This window comes from Trichoplusia ni, chromosome 10, assembly GCF_003590095.1.
Source record: "Trichoplusia ni isolate ovarian cell line Hi5 chromosome 10, tn1, whole genome shotgun sequence".
In the NCBI taxonomy this organism is placed as follows: domain Eukaryota; kingdom Metazoa; phylum Arthropoda; class Insecta; order Lepidoptera; family Noctuidae; genus Trichoplusia; species Trichoplusia ni.
In genome coordinates this window covers 12,785,142-12,808,297 of record NC_039487.1, presented here as the reverse complement: position 1 = coordinate 12,808,297, position 23,156 = coordinate 12,785,142, and the positions used below count along the sequence as shown (strand labels likewise).

The 23,156-nt window shown below is 35.7% G+C and overlaps 1 protein-coding gene across 4 annotated transcripts in view; it reads right to left on the bottom strand.

The window, feature by feature from the left end:
• Positions 1-23,156, bottom strand: part of LOC113497882 (netrin-B-like) — a 131,247-nt gene that overhangs the window by 11,223 nt on the left and 96,868 nt on the right. For all 4 annotated transcript variants that reach the window (XM_026877649.1, XM_026877651.1, XM_026877647.1 and 1 more), the window contains exon 2: positions 3,145-3,333. In XM_026877649.1, the coding sequence (XP_026733450.1) occupies positions 3,145-3,333 (189 nt within the window). The remainder of the gene's footprint in view (positions 1-3,144; positions 3,334-23,156) is intronic.

The window sequence follows — 23,156 nt, the reverse complement described above, 5'->3', positions numbered from 1 at the left end:
AATTAATAATAAAAGCAAGAACAGTTAACTTTGTAAAATCTTTTATCCATCTACGAAGTCCAAAAAGGACGACGCTTTTATGTACACTTAACACTACAGACAAAATCTCGACATCAGGAAAACGATTTCAATCTCCACTGGACCGCAGCAGCCCTTATAACTAGCTGACCCACAATAACAACTCTATTTCCCTACCAACCGCAATCTTGACTCAATCAGCGAAAAACCTAAAGGACCGTCAAATAAAAGTGACGCGCCTCAAAGGACCAATTACGGGAGACCGAGGCCGACTCGGCTTTCGGCCAATTTTATGTGGGAACTATTGTCGTAGTGTTGCGGGGTCGGTGGCCGAAACGCGTTTACTTTACAATTTTACGAGCTAAAGCCATTTTGTTCTGTATTCCCATTTCTTTTTGTGAGCAGCGAATGTTCTGTTATTGGTATTGGAAATGTTCGAGAACTTTCTCTGTACATAGTAGTTTGAATAACAGTTTTATAGATCCAATTATTCTGTACTATAACAAGCATACGTATCTCTTTTATGTAAGTATTACAAGTGTTTATACATCAAGACGATATATTTCATAGCAGCAATAACAGGCAAATGTCCAATCATCTTAAACAGTTAAAATCCACCTTTTAACATACGATTATTACTCGTTTCTCGGCTCCATTACAATTATTACATCATGATGGACGCAAATAGCAATATAAACTATAACTTAAACATGTGTTATAAAGCCCAAGTTACAATAAATGTGGACAAGTGCGAGGGTCTTGTGAGCAAGAAGTTCCGTAGCTTCGTTAGTTAACATGAAGTTGTGTGTACTTTAAAGTAACTTAAACTTTTCAAGTATCGGTTAATGTTTTTATTTTTGACTAACACGAATATTTGTATTTTACAAACGATGATTTCGCCAGCTGTCCAATCACAAACGGACGCAATCTTATTTGTTCATAAAGCCTATTTTATGGTCAAGTCTGTCGCTTGTTTCCATTCAGGCTTCAGAAAAACTTTCAAAAAATTTCAGTACGTATCAAAAAGCTAAGGATTAAACAATCTCCCAACGATCCCTAAAACAGATACCAATCTGTATAAGTGAGATCATTTCATCGAAATATGAAGTTAAAACGTTCTGTTAAACAAGTATTTGTATAACGAGGCGAGCTGCGCAGGCGCAGGCGCACAGATAACATCATTACATCAGATCGACTTAGATTATTATGAGATTATATTAATGTTTGTGTTACTAGCAGGTGTAAACGTTTACTTAAGTATTTTAACGTTTGTTATAACATCGGGATAATAAATAGCTGTTTGAAGTAAGGAGAGAATTTTTTCGACCATTTTTTTCTGTTAATGATGGAAATATTAACTAAGTTGCTTCTTGCTTAAAAATATAAGGCTATATTTATAAGAATTTGTTATTTTCGGTTTTTGAGTAAAGTGTCGTGGTAAGTGCTGTTAACCTGGATCAACAATCCAATTTTTTTTATAGCTTTTAATTCCTTTTTGGCCTAGTGCTCTTAGTAGTATTTTTTTTAAACTAATGTCTTAGATATTATGTATATGTACCTAGAGATAAATACTGTAAGATGTTGATTATAAATAAAACTTTAGCTATCTCACTTGTTATATTAGTCGATTTTAGCAAATATACTCTTCTTATTATGCCTTCTTTTCTTTCCACATATCGCCATTAACTTGTAACAGCTGACAACACATCCCAAGGAAAGGGCTCCGGAGGGTCGTTACCTCGCTCCTAAGGGAATGTTTCCGTAATTACACGTCTACCCGCATACCCGTTATCTTGTACGATTATTTCGTAAGTCAAATATAAGATATTTCTACGGATCGTGCGTATATTGACTTCTGAAGGATAAAAAGAAAATGTTTATTTGGATGAAGATTGGCTTATATAAGTCTCGTAATAAGATCAATGTTTTATTTTTAAAGCATTCATATATTTTGTGATGTATTCATAACGTTTTATGTGAAATGGAACCGTAAAGTAAAGTGGAGCTTTTCACCACAAAATTGACCTATTCGTATTTTTATAGAAGGAGTATATGTAGTTATCTAGTTAATCGATGTCTTAGAACTAAGGATGCTGACAAAATACACTAATTACATATAAGATTGCTAAAACGCAAGGTTGAGCTTTTCACGAACTTTAGAAATGCAAAGATATTTCACCGAGAATTCAAGAGCCGAACACATATTCTTTTCCCCATTTATGACTCTTATCGTTCGCTATACCCACCGTCGAGTGTTCTTTGAAATGTATTGATTGGACAAAGTTTTACAAGCATTTTCTAGGAAATCCTTAGTAGAAATTCAAAAGCTTCAACAGTAAAGCGAAAACTGTTTATTGGAATAGATACATTTCCAATAGCTGCTTCACGTACTGGTCTTTCGAGGCGCCACGTCATATAAAGAAACTAAAAAGATTTTAATGACTTATAAATAATTATGTGGAATTTTTATAGCGATAGTTTAGTACAGTTTTATTATACACAGTGATAGCAGATTAGATATTTGTGATGTGTAATAAAATTGTCAAATTCCAGTTGGTTAAAAGTATTTTTAAAACTAGCTGAAACAGTTTGTCACCTGATTGGGTAATTGTTTGGAAATATAAAATTATAAATAAAATCGAACTCCTCTGCATATACAAACTAAAATTATCTAGTAATAAATATATCGGTATTTCTATGTTTATCAGTGCACCAATTTATTACCGTCGCTCTAAAATAGTAACTATAAATATTTTACACCCTATCAAGCAGAGAAATAATTTCTCACGAAGACCAAGAACACGTTGGTCCGTATAACTAGGCAATAGAGCAATGTTTAGTCCTTAGAGACAGAATATCGACGAGATCTTTTTCTTAAATTGTTCAGCGTGCTGCTAGGGAGTTTGAGTCTTCTTTCGCAGCGAAAGAGTTTAAGAAGCGGTGATGGGTGCGCGAATCTAGGTGCTGTCTATAGTAGTTTGACATTCAAAAGGAGCTACTTAGTAGTCTCATTTGAATCAATGAATTAAGATTTTGATATAGTCCATGAAAAATCTGTTCTTTACAAAAGGCAAGGGGTCCGAAATGTTCCCATTTTTGAACTCTAAGTTAGTTCATATGACTTACGTTTGCAGGCCTTCTTGTGTGTGATGGGCTTAGTGGGGTCTCTGTAGTACCCCTCGCGGCAGTAGTGGCAGTGGCGGCCGGCGGTGTAGTGGCGGCACTTGAGGCAGACGCCGCCGCTCGCGCGACCAGACAACTTGTACAGCTCCATGTTGAAGCGGCAGCGGCGAGCGTGCCCGTTGCAGTTACATTCTGGAATGGAGGAGGATGGTCAGCTTGTGTTGACTGAAATTCCAGTTGCTATGATAAAATCTATGATATAACCTTTGATATGGCATAAAAGTTTTAGTTGCAGGAGGAGAAAGCGAGGATACAAAGCGTTCTTAACAAATTGTTTAGGGCTGTACTTTAAAATGATAATTATACTGTGGTGATAACAGTTATTATTTTAATAACTGTTATCAACACAGTAAGAATAAAAAGATGATTGAAGGAGTTACAATTACAAAGGAACAACGAAATTTCTTAAGTAAGAAAAAAACACATCATATATTGCATGGGCATAAGAAAAGTCTGTTCTGTAGATATAATATAAATAATTAACAAAGTCGCATCGAAGCACGCAGTAAATCCAAGAATCCGGTTAGATAATCTCGCAGCCCACAAGATTCCCACCGTATGCTATAATAATTTAATCAGCGTGCAGCAAATGGCCCATTTGTAGATTGCTACTAGTTCGTACTCGTACCAAATTAATACACTTCACAGTATCTACATTTCTATTTAACTAGCAAATGTAATAAGCCAGGCGACCACTTAGGCATTAGCGGCTGACGTATGAGGCTATTAACCGACCGCTGCGAATCCAAGGAGGTAAATGTATTGCGATTCATTATCGGCTTAAGACTGAGCTGAATACGATTTATTTAGTTTCGTTATTTATAGTCATCTCTGATAAGACGTTTAATACTACGTAGATTTATAAGGATTTTTATATGGTTGTATATTTCTATGATAGCAATGTCAAGATTACTTTTCCTTTAGACACATTTTCGGAAAAATATTTTGAAACTTAAAAAAAATAAAAGAAAAAATACATCAGATGTTACAAATAGGTCCAAATTCATTCCAACATTTAAATAGCGACACATCAAACCACAAACAAAAGAACGAACACATAAAAAACTAGGATTTATATCTGTCAGTGCGTTGTCATACGATGACACACAAATAATCACCAGTACAAAGGGAAGCTGGATATTTTTCTAACAGCGCCATCTGTTGTACGTAATAGTGAACAACAGATCGACTGTTGACAGGTTTATGTGATGGGGGCGGCGCACGCGCAGACTTACGAACACTTTTGTAATGGCATTAATAGCTGTTATGACGTTTGCGGTATGCTGGTGATATTTTTAGTTGTTTTGGCTTGGGGAGCTGTGAAGCTGATTGTGTAATAAAGGAATCAATTACCCTGACTTTGATTGTTCAAACGCATACGTAAATATTCACACTTCAGTTGTTACTTATGAGAGTTATGAGTAATGACCCAAGTCTAGCGTAGAGGGAAACAATTTCTATTTTCGCTCAGTATAAGATTAGTATGCACAGAGTAATCCCGTTATTATTTGGGATAAGGAAGCGATAGGTACACATACAATTGTACACATGCACCTCATCCTTGCTCACGTAATTGGTATCAACAGTAGTGTCGGTATTGGCAATGTGTTGATAGACAGAACAAATGAGGCGCCCGATATCCTGCGCACAGGCGCCGACAATCAACGCGGACCTACGTCTTGAGTGTAAACTATCGCCCGACCTGGATACAGACAGTGCCAAGAATCCACAGCTGCATACAAGGGATTAGAAGCATTAACATACTTCACATAAGTCACAATATTGCATCCAGCTGCTGGCTTTCCACGAACAATTAATACGAGACGGTAATCCATCAAATAGTTAAACTAATTTCTTGAAAACATCCGACTCGAAGGACCAAAAAGAAGTCTTCGAAATTCTGATCGCGTTACATAAAGGACCTAATAGCGTGTTGCGTTATTTATCGCAACATTTCTTGCTGTTTAAATGAACCCTTTTAAACGAAACTTTAACACCTTAAAAAAACGTTGAGTTATTACGGGGAGTATTTCTATTAGAAGATATTTATTACCTACACTTAGAAGCTATTTTAAGATGTGACGAAAAATAGAGAGCTTTACGAGCGATAAATCAAAAGGTTTTTGTGTTACCATAATTGTAGCACAGGTTTCGCGAGGAAGCAAAAAAACAGATCGATCGTATCGTCCGATCAACGGAAATTAAAGTCATCGAAAAAGGCCGTGACGGTGGAAACTAATCCTGATGTGGTCCGTGTCTTGATTGGAGCACGTAGCAGCCAATAAGAAGCGTTCAAAGTAAATTAATTAGAGAGGCAACTGATTGGGCGACCGGACACGTGGGCACGTGCCGGATGCCGGACGTGAGCGCCCGTATCCGGCCGTACTTTCGCGACAATACGGACGCACGTGATGGAGAATAAAGGTGAAATGAAAAAGAAATGCTGATGGCTCAGTTTTTAACTCAACTAAGGAATACGTTGAACCGTTGAGCTAACGGTCCTTATTTCGAAGAACGGACAAATTTTTAGGATAAAAGTAATCAAATTTTAATGTTTCCGTTTAAATCCGGTTCACAGAATTTACAATGGATAAGGTATTATGCATTACTTGAAAATCAATGAACGTCTGACCGTTCAAGCGATGAAATGAAAACCCTTAACATCTACGTCTGTACATATGTAGTTAATAAAACCGTATAACAATGAATGATCTAATTTATAGAGACTTATATTTCAATCGATAAAACCACTTTAACAAATTAGAAGCGAACAAATTCGGATCAAGAGTCGGTAAACTTTCTCCCATTCACAAAGAAATTGAAATATGTCCCAAAAACCCTTTTCATTCACAATAACCTTTTACGTATAATTAAGTTGTGCCGTCATGTGTCACAAACATTTTGCTAAATATTGCCGCTGTCGCTACGTAGTTAGACTACATAAATCACCCGGGCCCGCCCGCTCCCAGACGCCCTGGTCCTTTTGTCATATCCTAACGATCCTGCTAAATGGACGGTGAATTGTTCATCAAGCTTCTGCTCTTTGTATAAATTGTAGTTTTAGTTTTTTGTTCGTTACTTTTTATGGAAACTGAATTAGAGTTCTGGTCAATCGTTTTGTTTTTATTAAGTTTCCTACGTATTTAGGTTACCTAGAGTTTATTTTCTTTGTATATTTTCTTGTAGAGTTTGCTTATTAAGATGAAGTTTGCTTATTAAGTAATTTTGGACTTATAACACTTAATAAATTAAATAGCACTTAATAAAGTACTCAAATTACGCGAAATTACCCGTCAAATAGCAATAACGATAAAGTTACTTTGTTACGCTTCATTGCATTTAATTTAAGCTCCTAAAATGCTGAGCACATATTAATACAATTTATATGATCGCATCAGCGCTAAAAGTCTCTAAACTCAACATGTAACAGCATTAGCTCGAGACAGGGGTGGCAATTTGCCACACTCGAGATAACGACTTTATTAATTTGATTAATCCCGGCTCATAGACACATGGGCTTAATAACTTCCGAAGGTTGTGCACCCCTGTCTGGTTTTAACAAAGTTAAAGCAAAAGGATCACTCCATGAAGGTGTTAAATTGAACAAAACAGATAATAGTTCAGTAATCTTGAACTTTATAGTTAACTTTTATCATCCTATTAAAGAAACCAAAGGTTTACGTTATAATAAATACCAATTTACCAGCATTTTTTTCCTTATCCATTCCCTATAATGGCTATAATAATGAACTATTAGGAGTTAAATGCCACTTAGTGAGACTACAATTTCAAAACATGCCATAATGTCTTCGCATCGTCTACTTATAATTTCACTTAACTTTCACAGTTTAACTTCTGTAACTACCTGTACAGTGTCCCTGTAGACAATGTTAATGTAATTTAACCTGCGTCATTGTGAGTTGGTGGTACGGTACCTGCAGGTCGGCAGATTGTGACGGAGTTAACGCGGTACAAACCTAGCGGGGTAGCCCTCTTTAGGGTTGGACTGTTTAGATAACTGATTTGCAAGTAACTACGAGTTGGACGTTTATGTTAATAGAGAAGTGTTTTAGAGTGACTTGTTGAATTTAATTTAAATGTAATTTTTCTATTGCTGTTGTTAGTTAATAAAAAATATGTCGCCAGCAGTCTCGATTTTTTTTTGTCTTCTTCAACAGATCTGAGCAACTTATGTGTCACCTATTTTGCCATCGAAAGCAATATCCATCAGTGTTGCACAGGTTAAAGGTTAACCATAACTGCTCTCGCAAACGCGCTTGTACCATATTAAGGTAGTCAGGTACCTTTATTTTCAACTGATATACTTAAAGGATCTTCTCAAACGCGCTTACCTTAAAAAATACCACGTTTTACTCCCAAATGACACAAAAACGGGATGGCAGATTCAAAAAACCCGTCAATACCGGTGGCCGGCAATCCGCCGCAAACGATTACTCATACCGACAGTGATTGACAAATGAGCTCGTGATACGCCTATTTTATCACCCGTGTTTGCTCGCGAATCATGATTAATTTCGTATGCAGCTGTTAAAATACGATTTGTTACTCAAAGTATGATCGGAATGCGGCTGGTCGTGTTTTGTTTGTGCCAGTAGGTTTATCACTTTAAGTACGCTCAAATAATAATTTTATTCGGGGGCATTCTTACATGAGATTCATAAGAACTTTATTAACCAGGAATAAACGACATCTCGAAACAATCCAGCATCTAAACATGAGAGAAGGCTTCGGTAACTAATAGCCTGCATTGTAAGATGTATTTGTATTTCTATATCTTCGTAATAAGCAATCCCGGGGGCAAACAAAAGCATGCATCATACGATACTATATTAAAGTCAGCAGTCTTGTTCTTGATGTCCCCCATTTGGATAACTCGGGGCAAATGTGACAGGGGTACGGATAATGAGACTTGCCTATGGGTATTAGGGTGATGTTTATATCCTATTATAGTTAAAAAGTATAGCTTTATTGGCGAATGATGTTGTCTATAAATATTATTCGTTTGCGATGGGAAGGAGGATTGATCATATTTTTCTGAAATATCTTCCCTCAAGAATTTGAATTGTTCAAAAATATTTGTAAGAGCATTCTCGGTGATCTCAGGATATTTTAATTTGCTCTATCTGGAAAGATATTGTTCCATTTGCCACTTTTCCCTGAATAATTGGACAGTTCATGCATGTTTACATTAATCACAAAGGGCTTGTTAACCACAAAGCTCCACACACAGATGAATCACTGATAGATTACAATTATCAAACCACAGAGGCAATCAGGCCGCCATATATCACACAAATACAATTAGTTTCCCATCAATCGATCGCTTACACAGTATCGACAACAGCTAGACGCTCAGTCTATCCCTCACAGACATGCCAACACGCAAAAATCAAGTGCTAGTAAATCACGGACTAATTTACACAAATAGTGCATGTAACGATGCAATAGCAGGCTCGGCTGGCGGCCCGCCAAACTGAGATATATGGCGTAGGTAATCACCGGGGCACCCAGTTGGCCGCCGCGGAGTTTAGTCACTCGCTGAGATTAGCTGGATTTATTGTGTGCCCATCGTATTATTGATGTTTTGGTCATTATTGGAGCTTTCATCTTTGTGGGAGAACTGGGGAGGCGGGACAGGTCTACTCCGGGTATGATATACTGAGTGAAATAAAAGGTGTTTTGGTATACTTGATTAAATCCTCATGTCAAGCAGTGGGTGAAGATAATATGAGGCATCTAAAGAATATGTTTAAAATTGATGAGTCGCCTTACTTTGTAATTAAAGATGATGCACTGTTGTTTGTTTCAATACTTACAATGTTGTAAGGATTGAAATTTTAATAACCATGGCAATATAAAACATCACTCTTGTAAAAAAGATTTTAGACTTATGTTAATATGCGTTTTTCGGTATCCTTAACCATCCACACTAAGTTTCTCTGTTTGGTAACAAGAAGAATTTGCAACGGCGCACCTTTTCTTCGGAATCCCATCAAGGTTTAATCTGCTTTAGACACGTCGGACATGTGAATCAGATAGAGAAGCGATCACAGGGGACCTACCACCACGTCTTAGAATAAGACAGCAGCTGACGAGGAAGGGAGAAGGCGCTCTACGGAGCGTAGCGCGCTCTCTCGCTTCCTCGCCTACATCAGTCTAACTTGAAACCGTGGTAGGTTTGTACTCGAACCTCGTTGAGAAGGATTGATTCCCTGTCGCTGGGATTGTCTTTGTATTGAAAGTTCTTGTTTTATTTGCTTATATTTGAATAACAAATGGCGACCGTCTCGTTGCAGATGTATTGTGTAGTTAAGGAGACAAAGAATAACGGGCAGAGTGATGTAAGACAATTGTTAGTCATGGCGATATTATTTCAAATTATTTGCATCAATCAGCGTTGGGTCCCGGTTTTCTATACAGGCATAGTTTTTTAGGCATAGAAGAGAAGAAAGGAAGTTGACATTAATTATAAGTAATCTTTGTAGCAGAACAGAAAAACAGTATTTTTCGCTGATTAATTTATGAGTCATTATAATTAACTTGATGATGATTTTAAATAGATTATCAATTGTGATCGAGTCAAGAATCAAGTTCACCTTTATTTCAATTATAATTTCTTAGATTAACATAACCTCAAAATACATTCCTGTTACGTAACTCATAGTAAAAACAATTTCATCAACAATAAATGCAGTCCAGTCCACTGCTTATCCACAAATAAATATTACATGAGGCTTGAAGCTCAGACATACAAAAGGATAAGACTCGTCACGGATGAAAGATTACAGAAACAAAAGAATTTCCACTTCGTATGCTAAGCTGAAAAGTTGTTGCACTTTCATATTTGCAAATGTAATGTCGGTAACTGTCTCATTTGAGAGCTGAATATTGTTCTGGACTTAACAAGGGAGAAATTACTGATTATATTACGGAATTTATCAGAATTAGTTCAAGGGGTTTGGTGTGAAGTGATTCAGGTTAGAATAGTGTAGCGTCAAAAGGAGGAATCCTATGCCCAGAAGTCATATACAAAATGGGGTACTAAAAAAATCTTATACAAATAAGAAACATGAAATGTGAAGCTATGAATTAAATCAATCAATTCAGTCTTTCGTGTATCCACTGCTGGAAATAGGCTTTACCAAGTCGCATCACAACACACGTTCCTTCGCCTTCAGCAACCAGATCCAGCCTGTTACTTTGTTTTGATCATCGGTCTATCTAGTGTATGCAGAAAAGTAAACATAAGAGTTTTATTTCATATTAAGCCTATATTATTATTTTCGACTCGCGACCCCGCCGCGTCAGCTCATGATTAAAGACTCCGGTTGGGTGTGAAACTAGTCGGGCTACCCCGATAAATACGCGTGAGTAAACCGTTACATCATTTAATATTAAGCCTAGTAACCCATCATAATCGTGAAATGCACCCAAATGTTTGTAAACCCTATTGAGTATTGAACCATTCGAAGTGGCTCAAGTCTGGTATGTGACCAGTATCAACGGCGAAACAAATTAAACTCCAATCACCAATCATTAAACTCAATTAGCATACAAATAACACAATATTCGCTCATAGGAAAACTTGCAGCCACAAACAAGCAATAATAAACTCTAGCTTTACAGATTTAATGTTGACTTTCCGTTGAGGGTTTTTAGATGTAATTATGAAGTGAAACAGCGACGGACAAGCTTAATTTTTAAATGTTAAACTGTTTATCTCGTAAAATGTTAATTCTTGATCACGATTTTGATAGTACAGTCGTGTGGTGAGGTGATTACAGTATATTTTAATCACATTAAACGTTATTGACGCCCTTTTTATTACGTGGAGAGATAAAGATCTGTCTGCACTGATAGCTGGCTTCTGACCGTGGCTGGCTGGATTACAAGATTTGTTTTAGATACCTGAATACATTTTGGGAGCCTTTACCTCAGAGTACTCATAAAAATCATTTTAAATAAGTGAGTAAAAGAAGTAGTTTCAGTAACTTATTTAACGTTTAACTTGGGGAAAACTACGGAAATATTTTTTTTACTAATACATTCACAAAACTTATTGAGAATCACTCTTGTAGGGAAAATTATACTGATTTATTAATGAGTATATAAAATAAGGCACCTATTTACTAATATAATCATCATCATCTCCAAGAACTTTCTCTTACACCTGAAACTACGTTTAAACATAATTTCCTTATAAACATGTACATGGTAGAAGCCTATTTGGGTGCATTTCACGATTATGATGGGTTACTAGGCTTAATATTAAATGATGTAACGGTTTACTCACGCGTATTTATCGGGGTAGCCCGACTAGTTTCACACCCAACCGGAGTCTTTAATCATGAGCTGACGCGGCGGGGTCGCGAGTCGAAAATAATAATATAGGCTTAATATGAAATAAAACTCTTATGTTTACTTTTCTGCATACACTAGATAGACCGATGATCAAAACAAAGTAACAGGCTGGATCTGGTTGCTGAAGGCGAAGGAACGTGTGTTGTGATGCGACTTGGTAAAGCCTATTTCCAGCAGTGGATACACGAAAGACTGAATTGATTGATTTAATTCATAGCTTCACATTTCATGTTTCTTATTTGTATAAGATTTTTTTAGTACCCCATTTTGTATATGACTTCTGGGCATAGGATTCCTCCTTTTGACGCTACACTATTCTAACCTGAATCACTTCACACCAAACCCCTTGAACTAATTCTGATAAATTCCGTAATATAATCAGTAATTTCTCCCTTGTTAAGTCCAGAACAATATTCAGCTCTCAAATGAGACAGTTACCGACATTACATTTGCAAATATGAAAGTGCAACAACTTTTCAGCTTAGCATACGAAGTGGAAATTCTTTTGTTTCTGTAATCTTTCATCCGTGACGAGTCTTATCCTTTTGTATGTCTGAGCTTCAAGCCTCATGTAATATTTATTTGTGGATAAGCAGTGGACTGGACTGCATTTATTGTTGATGAAATTGTTTTTACTATGAGTTACGTAACAGGAATGTATTTTGAGGTTATGTTAATCTAAGAAATTATAATTGAAATAAAGGTGAACTTGATTCTTGACTCGATCACAATTGATAATCTATTTAAAATCATCATCAAGTTAATTATAATGACTCATAAATTAATCAGCGAAAAATACTGTTTTTCTGTTCTGCTACAAAGATTACTTATAATTAATGTCAACTTCCTTTCTTCTCTTCTATGCCTAAAAAACTATGCCTGTATAGAAAACCGGGACCCAACGCTGATTGATGCAAATAATTTGAAAATAAATTTAAAAAAATAAAATTCTGGCTACAGCCTTGGATGCAACAGTTAGTCAACCGTCTCTTGCCCTTAGACACAGAACACACCTACATATATTCCTGCATTCAACATAATCTCTATCAGTTTACAACTTGGACCACACACACAGACAGAGCAAATATCATTACATTCATATCCGTATTTTCAAATTCACGGTAAAACGTTATTAGATTTTTTTCTAAATACAATTTTGTTTTGAATGTTTTTTTTTATTCTAATTACCAAAGTAATGACGTCGTGTTTATATTTTTTTAATATTATAATTATGTTTAATATATAAAGGTTTTAAATATTTTTTTGAGACGTTTACTGGTTTTAGGTGTTTTTTTTCTTTGTTTATGCTATAGGTTTTTATCAGAGAACTGTGATTATTAAAATGGTTCACTGTTCACAAAACTGGCGCCTTTCCTAAATAGCGTCACAATCATAACACAAATATACCTTTTATTGAAACATTAAATGTTTTTTTGTAAAGCCTATTGAAAACGAACTCGCTTAGAGAGAAAAATATGTTTACTGTCAAAGATCTTACACTATAAATATTAATAAAGTATTTAACTAATAGCCATTTTAAATAATATTAAAAACAGTTCAACTACCCTTCTAAACAAATGCAATAAAATACTGTTTTCATTTAATTTAACCGTGCATAGTAATCCCCCGTCTGCCTGAAGCCGGCGGGCGCGGCGGCGTCGGGAAGCAAGCTTGTATTTTTGCCGACCCCACTATACCGACAATACTAATACCGGCTTTGTAAATACAGAGGCATTGAGCAATAACAGTGTGTTAAATATTATTGTTGATGTGTTTTATTTGTTCAAAGGGAACATATATTAATCCGTAGCTGAAGAAGTCTAGGAAGGCAGAAAAAACTTTGGGTGACTTGTTTAAAGTATCATAAAACCAGAAAAGAAAAATCCGCAAAACCGCAAACAAGAGAAAATTAATATTCTCCAAATTTTAAGACAGCAGGAGAAAACGCCCTAATAGTAAGACAAAAAGATAGGAATAAAACTCCAAGAAAACAAAATCTCGTTTACAATTTCATGACCTAACTGAAGTTGAAATCCTGTTTCACTTACCGCACTTAAGTCAGCGTGCACTAAAACAAGTGGCTGGAAAACAATAGTGCCTGGTGCCTAGAGCCTAGGTCATCTGCATTTCAATACACTCAATACGGAAGCGGTAAAACATAAAATCTGCACTAAACTGCAACAAGCACCACTTCACGTGGGTCGAAGTAGCTAATTTATTTATTTACTATGTAAATAACTTTAAATTTTAATTGTTTAAACGTAGAGAATTCTAATTTCGTTGATTTTGTTAAGTAAGTAATATTTTTGTTTACCTATCATCATTATTAAAATCCTGTTTACTTTAAGGCTGAGGCGTCTTCCAAGGGTCTTCACTGGGTCCGGTCTATTCGTATTTATACGAAAATATTCCTAGACTGATTGCGGTAATAAAAAATCTAAATGCAGAAGTATTCCTAAAGAACATCGCAATCGAGCTAACAATTCAAATAACAAGATCTAAAAAAAAAAAATATTTTCATTAAAACACCACCATTGTTGGTTTAAAGCCGTGAAAGGCGCTTACACTTATCTCACTTAGAACGAGAACTACGCAAATTGGGGAGTAACTGGTAAACCAAGAAACATTTATTTTGGTACAATAATTGGTTTCGACACATAGGTGGTTCCCATGCGGTCCGTAATGCCATAATCATTGGACTATGCGTAGCCGAACCCAATTTGCTATAATAAGCTGTTATTATTATAACAAGGGTCTTGAGAGGTACTAGTGAGGTTAACTTAGATATTTGTTGGCACAAATATGAGAGAGCATAAACATGAACTACATAGGTAGTTATTATTTGTGCAAATATTATTATTAAAGTTAGGGATTCTTTTCTGTTTTTTAAGTAGCGTTTTGAGCTATCAAGAGTCATTTTAAACTGCTTTTGGGAGGTTTTCCGACATGGGAGCAATTGCTTACATCGGTATCTTTTGGGTACAGGGACAGGTTATCGATAATTCTTTTCACTGCCAAACCTTTTTTGATATCCGCACTATGCAACCTATATAGTAGGTACAGCTGCATGGACTATGCCTTGGTTCACTTCCAAAATAAAAGAAAAATACTCCAGACTCCCAACATTTTATCTCGTTGTCTCTAAATCATACTCGTAGTAATGTAACGGACAGATCTTTTTATTTTTTAACCCGGACTTAACCCGTGTTCGCTCAGTTCCAGAACACACATAATTTACCTGTCTGCCGATGTGTACACGGCCTAACGAAGCGCCCTCACTTGATTTCCTAGCAGCACCCTAATTCTGTTACCATTCAAGTTTCACAAGAAAAAGGGGAATTTGAAGAATCTTTTGTGATGTTCACGCATTTCATATCCTGAAGTTTTGGTTATGTTATTGCTTAGTACGGGGCGATTCGAATGTTACCTTGTCTTTTAGAAGCGTTTATTTAGTTTCATCAGTAACGTTATTTGTCTGTCCGTCTGTAATTCTTTTGCACGTTGAATTAAATCCACTTCCCGATTAAGTTGGAATTCAAAAGTGAACAACATTCTCAATAAGGTATCGCATCATTTTCTTGTGGATACCTCATTATTTTTACTGTGTTAGCATATAGTAGTTTTTAGTTTATCTATTATTCAATAGATTTTGAACCCATTTTCATAGTGATCATTCTGTTGGCCGCTATTAATTCTTGTGAGCACATAGTAACACAGTATGTTACAGTACTGGGAAGAAGCAGTAACATACATTATATCTCACAGCGAAGGGAGCGAGGTGTTGATGTACTATGTAGGCGATTGTCAGCGTGTAACAAGATAGCGCGCTGTGCAGCGCGCGCGCATTCGGAGCGTGGCGGCCGACACGCTGCTACCGGTGCGGGGTCCCACTGACAGCGGGGAGGGAACGGGAAAGATAGGAAAGTCATTAAGAGAAAATAGGTTACTTATATAGAGGAAAATGGTATAAGAAGAATATTGCGATATCTGTAAATCGTCGCATGTAGGACTATCTATGTTGGACGTTTGCGTTTCCATTATAAGATGACAAGGTTATACCTGAACCACTTGAATTGCTGACGGCAAAGATCTAATAGAAATCAATTTCGTTGCTTTAATTGTTAAGCGTTTATTTTCAGGCAAGCATACCATTATTATCTTAGTAGTTACAAGTCTGTAGTATGTATTCAATCAATAAAAAAATCCTCGAATTGTTTTACAAAAATACCCGCTTATCGCCAATACTAGGGCCACACCTCACGCGCCGCGCTTGTGTTTATTTGTCGGCACAACGCCTGCGCGTGGGCAGGTGCTAACGTACAGTCGCGCTCATAGGCGATAATTTCATCATAGAGCGCTAATTAATGCGATAATCGAGATATTATGCTATCGGAGCTGACTTTGTTTAGATAAAACACTGTGACATAGCTAATAGAAATTGTGACGGTGATTGTACTTACAAACAGTACAGGGTTAAGCTAAATTAAATAATAAGGCTGTTTTTGTATCTTACTACATTCGGGATGGGTGCTTAATTTAATAATAAATGGAAATGAAATTTGAAAGTTATATGTTTTTTATCATGCCTAAATTATGTTAGTTTTACCAAACAATTAAGTATTTTACTGAATTTAAAATGTTTAAAACCTTCACAAAATTAATTCAGTGCACACACAAAGCAACACATACTTTTATTACAACAGTTTATTCATATTTCTAAAAATACAACAGTTTACGATCATAACAATATATTTAATAATGAGCCGCAAGACACCGCTGCACGCGAGCGTGTGCGCACGCGCAGGTGAACGCGCGACTTTACGAGCTCGTAAAGAACGGCGCGGGAAAGCTTAAAATAGATTTAGGTGCCGGTGACTTACTTGTGGGCAGTAGGGTGCTCTGTAAGGAACATGGAGCCAGGCAGCCGGGCAACCAGGAACTCGGGCTTATTGAAAATAAGAGGCTGAATTGTTGCCTATTGTTCTTAGAAGGGCTTTGAAACGTTGGGAGTATGGAATCAAGCTATTTGAATCAACGTAAAATCAGTGAATTTCTCCAGTTCGCATAATTAGTATTAAACATAATGTTTGAAAAATGGTTTCCTAAAAAGTGGTAGCATAGAAGAGGAAACCGGATAAAATATGTACGTAACTACACCTAACATCAAAATTCATTATAGAAAACTACAACTGAACTTAATTATTCATAGGAGGCCGACGAACAAATCCAATTAGTCATACAAGGGCATTCATCATAATAAAAAGTAACCAGAATGGACCACCCTAGGAACAAAGGGTAATAAAAAAACCTTTTTACCTACCTGTCTACCTAGATAAAAATACCCAAGAGTCAAAATTTATCCTTTGGAAGCTGTAGAAATCCGTTTTACTTACAAGGCGTTGCAATATTTCGTGAAAATATTCTCTCCGGTTAGGTGTAGAAGAACCAAAACAATTTCTTTCAAAATCAATCAAACTTAGAAAATATTTGTTCTTATAATTCAACATCTTTGACTTAGCAAAACTTAAGAACAAAAAGAGGTATAAGAAAATAAAATACAATAAATTGTATTATCTTGTAAAAAAATTTATTTTTTTTAGTGAAATCAAAAATCACCCTAAAAAGGCCATAAACCTTTGACCAGAAATGATCTGAAAACAGGATGTTGCAAAAAGCTAAGGACGAAACTGTAACGGACCGCAACCTGCACCACGACAATAACGCGGGCCACAACACCCTTCACTTTAAGGGACCGCCCGCAGTGCTAAACCGGGCCGCAACCGGCCGTACTTTACCGAACCGGGACAACGCAGACGAACCGGCATCCGTAATAACTTTCATAGCGCAATAAATGTCTTTCACAACTTCAACAGGAAACTGATTTTTATTATTTCATCAAAATACTTCCATATATTAGCCTTAGCCCTTTAAGACTTCGTTTTAAAATACGTCTTTGATTGCAGGTAATGCTTAGGTTTGGGTCGTTGCAGGTAACAACTTCATGTATTTGGTATTCAGAACCTTTATCTAAGTTATATTCTGGACTAAGGTTATTGTTTTAGATTTGAATAAAGGTGTGTTAGCATAGGTATCTAGGTCCCGTAGTTGTATGCGTAATATTATTAAGTTTTAACGGTGATGACATTATATTCGCCTATAGACTTAAGTGAATTTTAACTGAGAAATCTGCTTCTTATATGGTGTCAGATTTTTAAACGGTCCGTTATTATGTAGTTTCCTCACGATAGATTTATATTACCAATTTCAAGCCAGTGATAATTACTTTGTTATAGAATAATGATCTTGAAAGGATATTGGTGCGTGACAGGGTTCGAACCTACAACCTTTACTTGGCAGTCCAACTGTCATATCACTAGGCCATATCCCCAGCCTATCTTAGTAAAACAAGAATTATAACATCAAGGCATTTAAAAAATGAAACGGAATACACCAAATACTCTTTATTTATCGTTGTCTGAATAACCAATACATACAAATAAAGTAGATAAAAGGCATTAAGCCGCAGCCACTAAGAGTTTCCGAAAACCGAAATCGATGTAAGCTTTAAACATATAAAATGTAAAACGTTGTGAAACCCACAAAGAATACATTTATATTGGATTTCATTCGTACTGTTATCAATCACTGCGGTTGCGGCGTACCGGCGTACTGGCGTATCGGCGTACCGAGCCCGCGTACCGGCGTATCGTGCCATCGCATTTAATGCTCAAATTGTTTCAATTGATTACGTGGAGCTGATTTGGCTTTTCGTGGTTGATCGATCTTTCTGTTAGCTAGGGTTGCCACGATATCAAAATTGTTATAAAATTAAAATTAAGGTTTTTTTTATTCCTTTTAAATATTATGAATGGTTTTTTACCATTCAACGTAAACTAAATCAGAAAATTACAAAAAGAAATAAAAGTTTAATTATTATTAACGCATTATCATCAAGCTGACTATAAATAAAAAATATACGAAAATGAAAAAACTAAAAGACAGCAAACCCATTCAGACGGTTGCTGTCAACCTAGGGAAGTACTCATATTGTAATTAATGAGATGAAACAAGCTTGCAATTATGAGCCTGATCTAGATTTTTTGACATATCTATTAAGTTACAGTTATAGCAACCAAACAAATAAAAAAAATATAGGTTTACACATTGATAAATAAATGAGAGTTCCGTACAATGGTTATGACGCAATTTAAACTTTCTTCATGCTACCTTGCCTCTTTCATTTTTAAATAACCATGAATCAAAATACGATATAAGCGAGTACGGCGTAAGAAATGAATAGGTTGAAAACAGTTATTGTATTTTAAAACATGATAAAAAACTTAATATTAGAACGAAAATATATACAGGAGGTATTATTTAATATCGTTATTATATTTATACAAAATGTCAATCAGTCAATATCGCCCTTTAACCCCAGACTATAGTTAATTAATTCTGCTTTTCAAATAAAAACATTACAGCAAAAACATCACACAGTTTTCACGCAAAAAATACAACCTACTAAACAGACGCGAATCAATATTTATAATGAACTTTTTGCTTTGCGGACCCCTGAAAACATAACGCTACTTTTTATGCCCCGGTCTAACAAGGCTTCACTAATACCATTAGATGTTTATATTTCAAGCGATTAAAGCTAATAAGTACTTGTATTTTTAACAATAACTACATTAAGTATTATAATAGAGTTGTAAGTATCCGGACGTTTTGACAAATGACTGACGGAGCGGAGGTCAATGGTGAAAGCGCCTGATTTTTTTGTTGTACTGCAACTTGTAGATATTGGTTGGTTAGATTTGTGTGTGTTTATAAGAAAGGTGTTACTAATATATTTATTTAAATTGTTAGTTCAAATAAAACTACGAATTTACCGAGTCGAAACAATCAGGCTTGAGTAACTGAAAGAATTTAACAATAAATAAATCCATTGGTCTAGTTGGTTATTAGTATTTGTTTTCACAGTAAAAATCAAGGAAATACATAAAATGTTTTGTGATAAACACAAAGGACTTTAGCAGATATTTTTGTTTTATTAATTTAAATATGTATCACGTAGATAAGGTTGAGTAATTCAAGCAATTGATGGATTTAATAAAGCAATACCCTGTCTAAAAACTGTAACTTTCCTTTAGAAACAAGGCCTTTACTACTAAACTATTATTGATAATCCTTTCTAAAACAGTTCAAAAACTATTCAATAACTTCAATATTATAAAACTTTGCGTTACTCTAAAGTTCCATCCAATTACAACAGTTTTCACATTCTCTACAAAACAAAGCAATGAGATAGGGTTATATGGACTTGGATATTCAATACCAGAGTACAGTCGATGACAAAAGTTATCAAACAAACATACAGAATACGAGTAGTTTAACACATACATACCTATGCCACAGACATATACATATTATGGAGTTATCCTAAGAAGAACAATGCCTTTTTCAACTCGAGCATTTTATTTTTTGGTGTTTCTTTAATAATTTTTTTTTTAGGTCCGGTAAAACAATTATTCCGGTTTTACAATGAAAAATTTTGGGCAGAAATTGAACCTGTAACTCCTGAATATACGCCCCAGTCGTTTCACTAAGTTGTCGTTGCCGAGGTCACTGACAAGGAATTCGAATTCCTTGTCAGTGACCTCGAATTCGAATTTATTAATTTCATAATGACACGTCTACCTAAGGGTGGACGTGAGCCACATCTGGTTTCAGTACACATCATGTTATGTAGTCTTATTAGTATCGCAGTTGATGAAGAGAGAGGCCACAGGGCACTTTAAATAGTGACTACATAAGCTGCAATTACTCAGTCTACTGAGAAATGAAATGAAATAAAAACATTTATTCTGCAAATAGGATATTTTACCAGGCTAGAGTCGACATTTCGAGGACTTCGAGTCATGTTATGTAATCTAGGAGTCCACCAATTTTCGTCGTCGTATGTACATAACACAATAAGGCCGAAACAATATGAAAACCTTTACCCTTGGGCGCTGTTAATTTTCCAAGTTACGCGCAACAATGGCGTATTGGAGATAGGACGGTTTCGGGACTCGCTATGGACGCGTTTTCACGATAACTCCTTTGTCTTGGAGATAAGTGTTATTTCTTAGATAGGATGTCATAATCTTTTGGTTTAAGTATAGCTGGTATACCCGTGTTTGGAAACGAGGCATATAGACTGACTTTATGTGTTTCTTTGGAAGGGAAAATTGGATTAGACCCTTTATCTGAAAAAGTTTATGGATACAATGAATTCTCAGATCTAAACGCAGCTAATGAGGTGATATCCACCTAGACATTGAAACTTGACGAGTTTCGCCCATGTTGGGGCGCTAATTTGGGATTAGCGACAAAGTATATTTGTTTTAATTATTTATTTGGTAACACTTTACCTGTTAATATAATGAACGGGAAAGTTTGTTTGAATGTATGGATTTTTGTTACTTTTTCACAAGAGAAAGTCCAGTGTTTTTTTCGGGTGAGTAATTTGGACGAACACAGATATCTAGTGTATAACCTGGGGTCAACCAGTTCACGGGGAATTATTTTCGGGCGAAGCCGCTGGCAACCGCTAGTGAACGATAGTTTCCTTTTAACGTAACAGTGACAGCTTTTTGTCCCCCATATCAAACTTGTTCAAACGTATATTTAACAAACCGATTCTCCAACATATTTCTAGCAATTCCATACGCAACAAAATAACCCTTTTAATTAAAAAGATTCAAAGCGAAACAGAATTAACTTTCTCATTTGAAAGGCCTGAGTGTGGCGAAATTTGTACAATATCATTAGATGTTGATAAAACCGGGAATTTTAGTCATGTTTCAGCGTTGGCACCAAGTTGGTACGTTGTCTGCTATGCCGTTATGAACGCTTTATACTGTTGTAATTATTGTCTTGGAAAGGAAGATAATATTAATTTACTTGGACGACTTCGAGTTAGAAATGTGTTTTAGATAACACGTATTTGTGTTTAAAATATTGTTGAAAGTTGTTGAACAATTATGGAAAGGAATTTGGAGTTAGTCTAGCAATCTCGTTTCATAAGATATAGCTTGGTGACAGTTTAAAGATCAGAGAGCAGAGCCTTAGTACCTGATACTCGCTGTTTTCCTATGTGGGTGGGGAAACCTAAAAATACTGCAGTTTGACGCAAGTGGGACCGATGAAACTTGTTTTTCTTTTAGATCTATGCTGTTAGCTGAGCACAAGCTTTGGCTACTTCAAATGCCAGGGTATTAGTACATCGAAAACCTTATTTTTTATTTAGCAAAGGATTCAAGAGATCCGACTTTGATGGAAACAACATGACCGTTCTCAGTTTTTCAGGACCCAGAGACTACTTCTCAAGTAATCAATCGATTTAGGCCACCTTTCTGAACTGTACGTCATTTCGTTCTACATTTTGTCGTATATATTTGTAACATGTAACATCCAAAACAAAAGCTGGAACGGGCAGTAAACTGTAAAACATGTAAATAACTTTACAGCACATAACGCGTGTGGTCTCACTGAAATAAACTGAAAAATGTCGTAAACGGACCTAATTGAGTCCGCAGTAAAAACGCGCGGCTTTACACCGGCTTTTCTCGGTAAACTAATTCGAATATAATATTGTTAAACTGTTTGTAGCAGGAAAGCAATGTGAACGCTGAACACTTTTTGGACTAAAAAATAACTGAGAGGCAAGAACAGTATAGATTTTAGGTTTTCATTCATTAATGAAGCTCTTGTTGAAAAAGCAGGAGTTTTTATCATTAAGTACACGAACAATTTTAATTATTATGAATAAATCCACGCATTAATTACGCCTTGGTATGCTTAGGATGCGGTGGTGGGACAATCTAAAATCTTAAAGCATACCGTGAGGGATGCTTCCAAGTGAAAAATGATAGAGAATCGTAAAAGAATTTGTGGGAAGCCTTGCCTAGCAATGGGACACTGTATAGGCTAGTAAAAAGAATACATGTTCGGCGTAGAATTTTTCCGATCTATATCAAATTTAGCAGAAATCTGTTATTCATAACCAATAACTTTGAGGACTCGTAGTAAGATTCGATATTAGACTTTATTGAATTTTACAAAAAAGGTACATATACCTATATACGTCTCAGTATCTCAGTCTGCCAACTTCGAATAAGCATTGTGAAACAAAGGAACTATAAAATAACCTATAACTTATATGAATAAGTTGAGGTACCTTGTAAATCTTAGCCTTAATTGCAACGAACCTAGCCCTTTACGCTTCGTCTAAAGCATAATAATTATGTTCAGACCGAACTGGTTTCATCATCGCATCTTACGATCTGCCCGCAATTAAGCTTTTATAACTTGATTCATTTGTCTAATCATATAGACATGCATCCTTTTTATAATATCGTTATTCTTAGAACTTTATAAGTAGGCAGAGTAATAAAATATACCTATGTATCTTTAAAAACAAATTTTCTGGAAATGGATATTGTTTAATTATTGTAAGGTTATTATTTTTGCAGCAATCATTGCATATTTTGCTTTTGTTTGATACGTAATATTGCTGTTTTTATGTG